The following is a 10,413-nucleotide window of genomic DNA, read 5'->3' as shown; positions in this document are numbered from 1 at the left end:
TCCGGATGTTTTTTTCCCCTCTCCCGTTTCCCGGTTATGGCAGATCTCCCTAGGGAAGGGGACTTGCTCTGTGATGCCCCGTGACCGGGCCGTCGAGCTGGAGTGTGCCCGGTGCCGTACGGAGACAGGGAGGGACGGGCTGTCACGTTGGTCGTTGATCGTAACACTTCAGGTCAAACTCAATTACCTGTTCAGAGTAAACTATAAACAGTGATCCCTAAGTAATCCGAGGGAATGGAAGTCTTCTGAGTCTGCTGCCTCGAGGAAGAGCTACTTGAAAAGCATCTCGGTCAAATTGTGTATTATTGTAGATACAGGAAAGAATCGCGATTTGGTTTAAGTTTAAAACCATAACCCAGTGTAACTTTCCAGGCAATTAATAATTAGAAATTAAATATATAATTTTTATGGGCTGGTCTTTAAGTGTTATAAAATTGATGCTAAAGTTCTTGCCTTGCACAAAGAAACGGAAAACCACCAGTAGTTTCAGCTTTTCTGCATTGTTGTACACTTTATAATTCAAATCAGTCCAGAGTATGTGTGCAGGCTTAGATTCATCTTAAGAAGTTTAGCATTAACTCTGTTCCAAGTCAGATCTCTCTGCTCACAGGATAACTTGAGACTTTGCAGATGCTCTCTTCTTCTGGATGCTTTTTCTAAGACTGAGACAACTTTGACTTTTCTGTCCTAAGGATACGGCCTTTTGACTAAAAGACGATCACTGCACGAGACATTCTGTAAAGTAACTTCAATTGTTACTTAGGAACAGTGTGTGGCCCACTGTATGGCCCAAAAGTGACCCCTGAGTTAAAACTATCTTGGGTATTGTATCTCTCAAATACCAAGCTAGGGGAGAAGCTATTGGGAAATAAAAGTTCATGTGTATTGATAAACTCGTGCAAAACAGTGGCAAGGTTTTTTTTGTGCTGTCTACTCTGTAAAAGGAGAAGACTCTTGACATTTTTTCTTCTATTTTCAGACTATATTGTACTTATACAGAGGTTCAGCTAGTAAGGTGTGTTTGGAACATATAAAAATTTAACTTGAAAAACCCCAACAAATCTTTGTCCTTTACTGGAACTTTAAACATATAAATTATGTGTCCAAATTCTATTTTACTTGAGCTTTTCCCAGTGTTCTTTGTATCTGTGTGTTCACTTTGTCTTTTAACTAATTTCCTTACAGTAAAATTTCTTGAAGTAATCAAGCCCTTCTGTGTTATCTTGCCTGAAATCCAAAAGCCAGAACGGAAGGTAAGTTAATAAAATTCTCTTCATTTGTGTAGTACAAGAAGTTTGCAGCTTACTTGCTGTTTGTGGGATTTGGGGTTTTTTCCTCATTGTGAGAATGGCAGTTTTGGGCACATTTGTTTTTAGCAGAGTGCTTGTCTAGTGCATCCTGTACTCTGGATATGGTTGTACAAGAATATATTTGCTGGTAAATGCAGTTGTGCTGATATGGTTATGCCATAGCTGTGAGTGGTGAGATGTTGAGAGGAGTACATATTAGAGTGTAAACTAGAGTACTTCAAAAGCACAACTTAAAAATAATCTTTGCTTCTTAAGTTCTAATCTTAAGATTATTTGCCAAGATAAACTTCTCTGTTTGGTCTTTTTTTTTTCCCCCCACACCAGAAGCTCTTTCTTGTGAACATGTAAGACTTGTTTCTGTGGAAGTACTAGAATTACCTTCCACTCCTGCAAGCTTGTTTGTTTGGATTAAAGTTTCAGTAAAGCTTTGTCATTTTCTTTGGCTTTATATAGTATAAAAGGGATGAAGAATTAGTTATTTTCTTTAAGATGTCCTGTGCTTTGTCCCTTCACAAAAAGATCAAATGTGCTTTAGCTACTATGAAAGTTTGCCTGGTTGACTAGGTCTTATTATCTTGACAGCTTTATCATCTTTGCTTGTTGTTATGGTTTTGTTTTTTCCCCTTTTAGATTCAGTTTAAGGAGAAGGTACTATGGACAGCTATCACACTCTTCATCTTTTTAGTATGCTGCCAGGTATGGTTCTTTCCCTTGTTTTTAAGGAAGAGCTGAAACGTTTAAAGGATGTTGTAAAGACTCTAATTTAATCCTGTTTTTCTCTGTGGGTTGGAAATGCAGATTCCCTTATTTGGTATCATGTCATCAGACTCAGCAGATCCTTTCTACTGGATGAGAGTGATTTTGGCATCAAATAGAGGTATGGTCAGTCATTCAGGAGCAAGTTTTTTTAGCTTGGATCAAAACACTTTTGGACTTATTCTTCCATTGCACTCTATTTTAGCAAAGGTTAAAACTGAAGTAAAGAGGGAAAAGTCATTTTATATGTATTATATAAAATCATAAACCATTGTGGCACTGGGAAAGGCACAACCTTGTGGACAGAATGAGTTTATGGTTGGCTGTGTGCTGTCTGTTATATGTACAAAAATTAAGGAGCATTTTGGAGGGAATAGGTTTAGGGAAGAGACAGTCCTTAATTACCTGTGTCACTGCTGTTACAATCTTCTACATATATGTCAAGCTTTATGATTCGTATTTCAAACCTTGTTATATGTGTTGTGGTTTTCTGTGTGACATCTTTGAGTCTGTCTCACAGAAGATGAAAATTCATTATGGTGTTTATCAATTTCAGTTTCTCGTAGAGGCTTTCTAACACAGGTATGAATTCAGAGTGGTGACAGTTTCCTGAATTCACTTTGTCATTATATATTATTTGGACTGTCTTGTCAGTTTATATCACAATGGGATGGGCATATATGTGTGCATGAAACTTGGTGCACTCCTGAAAAAATAAAGTTAGGAATAATAAAGTGACTGATTGTCAGAGGCAGAAAGCAAATTGCTACCTGGTTTTATGCAGGGTATGTCTGTTCCTGAAAGCAAAAGTCTTTTTCAGTGAACATAGTTTTTAAGCTGCTGAGAAGTACTGCATTGCTCACCAGATTGACTTTTAACAAGCTTCTGCTATCATTGGAACCTTTTACATTTATGGAGATTTGGAGTTTTACATCTTCTCGATCATGATGTAAGGGGTGGAAAAAACAAACTTTGAACTTCAGAGGTGCCTGGGTATTGTACACCCCGTTACTTTCTTTCATTGTTCTTCTTGTGTCTGCCAGGTACATTGATGGAGCTGGGTATTTCACCTATTGTTACTTCTGGGCTCATCATGCAGCTCTTGGCAGGTGCCAAGATAATTGAAGTTGGTGACACCCCAAAGGACAGAGCTCTCTTCAATGGAGCACAGAAACGTAAGTCACAGCTGATATGAAAGGCTGATGTTCTAGAGTGTCTGGCCTTCACAACAGGAAGTGGAAACTTACCGTGTGATGAATGCTGGAGTCAGATATATCAGTTTCTGTCACACTGCGTGTTCATGTTGTGCTACAGATTTCTGTGTTTCATTAGTCTTTTACTGACTGCTCTCTGGCTTGTTAGCTGTCAAGCTTCAGAAAGGTTTGTGAAGGAAAAATATCTGCAGTTGGCATTGCTGCTGTAATATCTTCAGATGAACCAAGCAGTATGTAGACTTTGGGGACCCAGCCTTTGAACTGTCTTGGTCAGTGTTAACCTGAAAAAGTTAATATTGATTAAGGTGTTTGTTGCACTTGTTTTTACCTTGGAGTTCCAAGCATGGTTCTTTCTCAGCAATAAGAGATCTCTGTGCTCATTTGATAAATGGCTTTTAGAAAAATTTGAGTATTCTTTAGCTGTGTTGTGCTGTACAACACTACTTACTGATCTGTTTTTACTGGGAAAAAAAAGAATCATGAATTGCTAAGGTAATATCTTAACACCCTCAAAGTTTTCAATATCTGAAGCATCTTTGGTAATCAAACCCACTTGCTTCTAAGTGTATTTGTTTCTGAAGTGTCTGTGTGTATTGTGTTTTCAGTGCCAAGATTTCAAACTTAACTTGCACTTTAATTTAAACATCTCGTGACTTATGTATTCTTTCCCAACTTTCTCTACCAAGATGTGATTTATATTTCCCTAATTGCCCCCTGATGTGAATCTCCAGAACAAATACATACCTTTTTTTTTTTTTTTTTTTCATTCTCCAGTGTTTGGAATGATCATTACCATTGGACAGTCTATTGTCTATGTAATGACTGGAATGTATGGAGACCCATCTGAGATGGGTGCTGGTATCTGCCTGCTTATCACAATTCAGGTAATTTCTAGTCCTCTGTACTTGTTCTTCCTCTGAAAGAATAAAAAAAATCAGGCTTATGGACTGCCTGCCACACAGACAGGGAAAAAAGATCAAAGTGTACCTGCTTCCTCATATGTATGGGTTAATTTTTTAACAAAAATTAAGAAAGGATGGGACTAATGCTGTATTTTTTTCTTTTTTTTTCTTTTTTTAAATTACTGTAGCTTTTTGTTGCTGGGTTGATAGTTCTGCTGTTGGATGAGCTCCTACAGAAAGGATATGGTCTTGGTTCTGGCATCTCTCTCTTCATTGCTACCAATATCTGTGAGACTATTGTGTGGAAGGCGTTCAGCCCCACCACGGTGAACACGGGGCGAGGTAATGTAGCATAGTCCATTTTCTTTACTTGCATTAGGATTGAGTTATTTATCAAATGAAACATGAAAACCCAAGTAGCTTCCCCCTCCCATAATCTTTTAAAATTCCAACTCTTTACATTCTTATATGGAATAGTACAATGATAAAATATAAAAAGTCAGTTGTAGAAAAGTCTTAATTTTGTACAAAAAAGCAGTATGCTAACTTAAATGGCAAATGCTGTTACTAGCATCTTAGCTGTGTAACTGCCATATGGTGAATCTTGTTAATACACCAAGTGCAAAGACATTTCTTTTTAATTTTATAGTATCTTACAAGATATTTCCTCAACTTGATTTTTTTAACAGTGCCTCCATTAAAACTCGATAATGACAGACTGCTGTTGTGTAACATCTGCTGCCCAACTGACTGACAAATACCATCTAATTCTTTCTGCTCCTTGCCCCAAAGACCTTATTCTCCAAACCTGACAGGAGGTGATCTTGTTTGGTGCTGTGTAGTAGAAAACATAAGTGAGGTTATCATGTTTGCTGTAATACAAACAATAACTAGTGCCTCACCATGAATGATACTAAAAATCATGCTGCCTCCCTCATTTAATTTAATTTTATTAAATTGGGTAAGAACTTGGTGAATGTCAATGTCTCTAGAAACCAATAGCGTTATCCCATTTGATTGTTGGGTTGAGATTTAGTGTCCAGGATGCTACAGGGTAATTTGAAAAAAATCTTAGAAGTAACATAGCTGATACAAAGGATGACAGTAGTAAAACGATTTAGTGTCCAGGATGCTACAGGGTAATTTAAAAAAATCTTAGAAGTAATGTAGCTAAGATACGAAGGATGAGACAGTAGTAAAAGTCTGAGTCTGTGCTTAAGAGTTGGAGACATCCCATTCTGGATCCTGTAGCTCAGAAGGAGAGACAAAGCTCTGAAGTTTGTAGATAATCACAGCATACCTGACTTGGTTTTTCTTTTCCTTTCCAAGGCATGGAATTTGAAGGAGCCATCATTGCTCTGTTCCATCTTCTGGCTACTCGTACGGACAAAGTCAGAGCTCTTCGTGAGGCCTTTTACCGTCAGAATCTCCCCAACCTTATGAACCTGATTGCCACCATCTTTGTCTTTGCTATTGTAATTTATTTCCAGGTCAGTGGGAATAAAGAGGGCTATGAAACTGTTTGTATGGAAGTAGATCTGTAATCTGCTTCCTTCTACATGAAACTATGTTTTCACTTTCTAGTGCCTTCAGAAGACTTATTTTTGTACCTACAACATCTGGATGTTTGTCTAACACTAGCTTCTCTTAATCGGTTTCCACACTTACTGTAGCCACACAAAAGACTTGAGTCCTACTCTGGCCTCTGAAAAAAAAAACCCAGCTAAATGTGTGCATGTAATATTGCTTTTTGCTGGAAAATACTTTAAGCCTGTATGTCTCTTACTGTTTGGTGCAGCAAACTGCTGAAGAATATAGAAAGTTTTAATGTTCTTTTCCTGGACACTATGTTCAGTCTTCTTGAAACTTCAGATTTCTTCTGATGTCTTTGTCTTTCATACTTTCTTATATGTGTGAGTTTAAACAACCCTGCAGGCTTCCAGGCCCTTTGCAGCAATGTTTGCATGAATAACCCTCTGAGTAGAGTATATGTACTTGCAGAAAGTGATTGCAGATTTTTTTCTGTTGCTGTCCAGGCCTTGCACTTGTAATTTATGACCTGTGGTATGTGTTCATGTCCAGATGTAATGAGGAACTTTCTTCTGAAAACTTTTCAGGGCTTCAGAGTGGATCTTCCTATCAAATCTGCTCGCTACCGTGGCCAGTACAACACCTACCCTATCAAGCTGTTCTACACTTCCAACATTCCCATTATTCTTCAGTCTGCCCTGGTGTCAAACTTGTACGTCATCTCCCAGATGCTTTCTGCTCGCTTCAGTGGCAACTTACTGGTTAGCCTGCTGGGCACTTGGTCTGTGAGTATTCCTGCTAATCTTGCATACAGCTTTATAAAAGCACCATTAAAATGCATGGTTGAAGAGATGGTGTCTCTAAATATTAAGGCATGCTTCTACAGGTGGTCATGTACACTGAGACTCCTAAAGTAGTAATTTGTTTAAATTAATGGTAGGGCATGAGACCTGCTGTGATGATTGTAGATGTTAAGTTTCCGTTTACCTTTTACCTTGGGCTGTTCTTTGCTGTCCTAGATATCTTTGCTGTTCCTTATTGTATTCTATGTGATAGTAAAGTTGAATCTTTGTGTGATGCTATAGTGGTAATGATACACATACATAAACCCAGGCTTAGCTTAATGGCTAAGAAATAGTGAGAAAGTTGGTGACTGCTTGCTTCCTTCTTCTAGGACACGTCATCTGGAGGCCCTGCTCGTGCTTATCCAGTTGGTGGGCTTTGTTATTATCTGTCACCTCCAGAGTCCTTTTCTTCAGTGTTAGAAGACCCTGTACATGCAGTTGTTTATATTGTGTTTATGTTGGGCTCCTGTGCTTTCTTCTCTAAGACGTGGATTGAAGTCTCTGGCTCCTCTGCCAAAGATGTAAGTTTAAAATGATAAGTTATGTGAGCTTACATGATGAAAACAGATGGGCTGTTGCAAGAGTAAGATTGACTTTCTTCTGAAATAGCCATCATGCTGGTAATCTTGTTGGTAATATTTATTGTTTGAATAAACAGGGACTATGTCTTTATTGTAAGTGGGGAGGATAGGGGTAGAATGGAGGTCACATTTTCCCTGTTTACTTACTGCCTTTTCAAAAACAACAACAGCAAAACTCAAATAATTGCTGTCATTGGCATTAGGAAACTGAACATTGCTGTGTCATATCTGATCAGTGTAAGGGCAGGCAAGGTGACAGGAGGTAGAAACGCTTTCAGTGCCACATGACAGATGCACCATCTGCAAGGCAGTTTGCACTCAAGAACTTGCAGGTAAAGCTTGAATACCCACACCTGGTATAGAGACCTCTTTCTTTTGGGGAAAGATTAATTACTTACAAGTTATTTTTAACTTGAGAGCACTGATAACAGAGACTATAGTGCAGTGCATTACTGTACCTGAGCCTAGCTTCTCAAAATTTCCATTTGCTACAGGATATTTGATATTCAGCAGCTATATCATTCTCAAATTGGAATTGGAAAACAAAATGGAAAATAGTTGTCATCGTGGTATGTTTGTATTGTGTGGTTTTGGGTAGGAAATCAAGTTTGGCAGCCATATGGAATGGTTTAATCCATTCTTTAACAAATATGTAATAGTTGCACAGTTAGTGTAACAGCGTGAGCACTCTCAGTTTGGACTTGAATCTAGCTGCTTGTTGTCAGGCATGCAGGGAGACATTCACAGCCATGTATAGCCAGATTTTTATTTCAGTATAAACCAACATACAGCTTTTAACACTTTCATATACTTTCCTGATACTGAATACAATTACTTTAAGTTCATGTAAACAAGGTCAGAAGTAAAAATTGGTGAATCATTACTGAAATGTTGACTGTATAGCGGAAAACTGGTAGCTTAATCATCTGAAAGTGTGTTTTCCCAGTACATCAGATTCAGTGACAAGCACCTTCAGAAGTTCCCCTGCTAGAGTTTCAGTTCCCCTCAGCTGGTTTGCAGGGCTCTGTTGTAACCCTGTACAATTGCAGAAATCCAATTTAAGATTAATGTTCCAAGAAGGGATTCTTTCTAAGTCATATAGTTTCTAATATGGCCCCACAAATAAATAGTTAGCTCAACTGGATGTGGGAAACTGAAATGGAGTGGATGCTTCACAGGATGGTTTTGCTAACACCTACTAAACCCCAACCAGGAGAAGGGTAGGTGGCAAAACAGGAATTTAATTATGCATGTGAGAGCCTACCGATTTCCAGATTTTCCTTTTCGCAATAGGACTAGAATTATCCCAAAAGCTTTGCATAATTGGCAGTGCCTGTGACTGCAGTCTGTCTGAAATTAAAATATTCACTATTTTAAACTCAAATGAAGAATAAAAAAAACAAGACAAACCCACCACCATTTACTTAAATGTCTTGCTTCTGTTTTCCTGTAGTACTAAGTTCCATGGCCCTGGCAAACATCACTAAACTTACTTGTTCCATTCCTTGATACAGGTTGCCAAACAATTGAAAGAACAACAAATGGTAATGCGAGGCCACAGAGAAACTTCCATGGTGCATGAACTAAACAGGTGAGCTCCACATTTCACAGGCTATTTATGCAGAGTGTTATGGGGAAATGTGATTTTTGCTTGACTTCTGTTTTCTGTGTCCTAGTACACGTATTCTTTCAGCTTCAATCTTACGTGCAAGAGACATAGAATATTGTCTAATTAATGGAAGAATTGTACAGTACACTATATTCTTGCCTTATGATTAGAGAATGTGAATTAAATTCTAGGGCTCTTGTTTTCTTTGGGTTTACTTTGTTTGTTTTCTCATTTTCATACTTTTTACAGGATAGCTAATAATGAGCAATTGACTGTACTTTACTACTTCAAACTGATGCACAAATATTTTTTTTACTGTAACTGTAATGCATTGTTATGTCTTGAGTACTGTTTTCATGCAGACCTTGCTTCTAAAACAAGTAGTTACTTAAATCTACTAGGTTCAGAGGTAGGCAGGGGTTGGTCTCACTAGGTTTTCTAATTGCAGGGTAGGACCTATGCACCCTTAATGTTATAGAAATGTCACCATAACTTTAGATTTCAGTCATCTGCAAATGGCTTGAAGAGCTAGTAGCCATAAGCTTAACCTTTCTGCTCAATTGCATGGTAACTGTAACACCTTCTCTTCTTAGCTTAGCATTTTTTGTACTTCCAGTCAGGTTGAGCTTTATATTTCCTTGCCTAGTGTACTGGCACTATTGCACATTCCTTATCTTGGATTGTAGACCCGTGAGAGAAGAGAGTAAATTCTGCCATTGACTTTTCTCCATTCATGTAGCTTCATTCTTGTTTTTGTTTAACCACCTGGTTAATTATCTCTGTAGTGTTCTTTCTGTTCTCAGTGGGATTTGTTTTCTAGAAAAAAAAAAACCCTCCCTCTGATTTAGATACTTTCAGTAGATCCCATATACCACTAAGTCTAGTGTATTTGTTAATACCCTGAGCAAAATCTAATGGCACCTTTTCTGTTGTCATTTTGTGTTTTACAGGTACATCCCTACAGCTGCTGCATTTGGTGGTCTCTGTATCGGTGCCCTCTCTGTGTTGGCAGACTTCCTTGGGGCAATTGGCTCTGGAACTGGAATTTTACTTGCAGTCACTATCATTTATCAATACTTTGAAATTTTTGTAAAGGAACAGAGTGAAGTTGGCAGTATGGGAGCTCTTCTTTTCTAAACCTAGCTTGTCACGGACCCAGGAAAGAGGGGAGGAACATTCTCAAAATATAGCCAGTCAGGTGAAAAGAAGTAACATAAACTTGATAACGTCATTCTATAGGAACACGTATTTTAATAATGTTTCCAAAGCGCATTCCCTTGTGGTCACACTTTTCTAGCATCCTGTTTGCATTTTATAAATTGATGTGCAAAAAAAAAAAATTTTTTTAAGAAAATTGTTTTTTAATGATGTGTTAGGAGAATGAGCTTTCTGAATCAGATTTAGTTCAATAACTCTTTAAACTTTTTGGAGCCCCTTTCAAATTTAGTACACCTAAAGCCTTTACAGGTTTTATTAAATAATCATGGGGAGGGTTGAATGTTTGGAAGGGATTTTTTTTCCATTTAACTTGTTTTTGCAGCTCCTTTGCAGTAGTGGTGAGAAAAATATCTCCCTCTAATGCTCGAGTTCCATAATTATGGTTGTAAGCACAAACAGTGTTTAATATGTTCAGTTTTGTGTTTGGGTTTTTTTCAGTATTGCAGAT

At 37.9% G+C, this 10,413-nt stretch overlaps 1 protein-coding gene across 1 annotated transcript; it reads left to right on the top strand.

Moving 5' to 3' along the window:
• The first annotated feature begins 73 nt into the window (after positions 1 to 73).
• Positions 74 to 10,183, top strand: LOC104524362 (SEC61 translocon alpha 1 subunit). Its single transcript, XM_010167206.2, has 12 exons — positions 74 to 116; positions 1,135 to 1,253; positions 1,941 to 2,006; positions 2,109 to 2,187; positions 3,110 to 3,241; positions 4,055 to 4,164; positions 4,371 to 4,524; positions 5,512 to 5,672; positions 6,300 to 6,497; positions 6,887 to 7,078; positions 8,653 to 8,729; positions 9,698 to 10,183. Exons 1-12 carry the CDS (start codon positions 74 to 76, stop codon positions 9,882 to 9,884), a joined length of 1,518 nt encoding a protein of 505 aa, XP_010165508.2. The 3' UTR covers positions 9,885 to 10,183.
• The last annotated feature ends 230 nt before the right edge of the window (positions 10,184 to 10,413 follow it).

The sequence above is a fragment of the Antrostomus carolinensis genome, unplaced genomic scaffold, assembly GCF_000700745.2.
Source record: "Antrostomus carolinensis isolate BGI_N321 unplaced genomic scaffold, ASM70074v2 scaffold18144, whole genome shotgun sequence".
Lineage (NCBI taxonomy): Eukaryota > Metazoa > Chordata > Aves > Caprimulgiformes > Caprimulgidae > Antrostomus > Antrostomus carolinensis.
This window is presented reverse-complemented; position numbering and strand designations above follow the sequence as displayed.

Bases quoted from the DNA above. Each gene is read 5' to 3' on its own strand.
- LOC104524362 (XM_010167206.2), top strand. From the start codon at position 74: ATGCCCCGTGACCGGGCCGTCGAGCTGGAGTGTGCCCGGTGCC. The intron at 2,188-3,109 runs GTATGGTCAGTC...TGTGTCTGCCAG, and splicing joins GATTTTGGCATCAAATAGAG to GTACATTGATGGAGCTGGGT. The intron at 5,673-6,299 runs GTCAGTGGGAAT...AAAACTTTTCAG, and splicing joins CTATTGTAATTTATTTCCAG to GGCTTCAGAGTGGATCTTCC.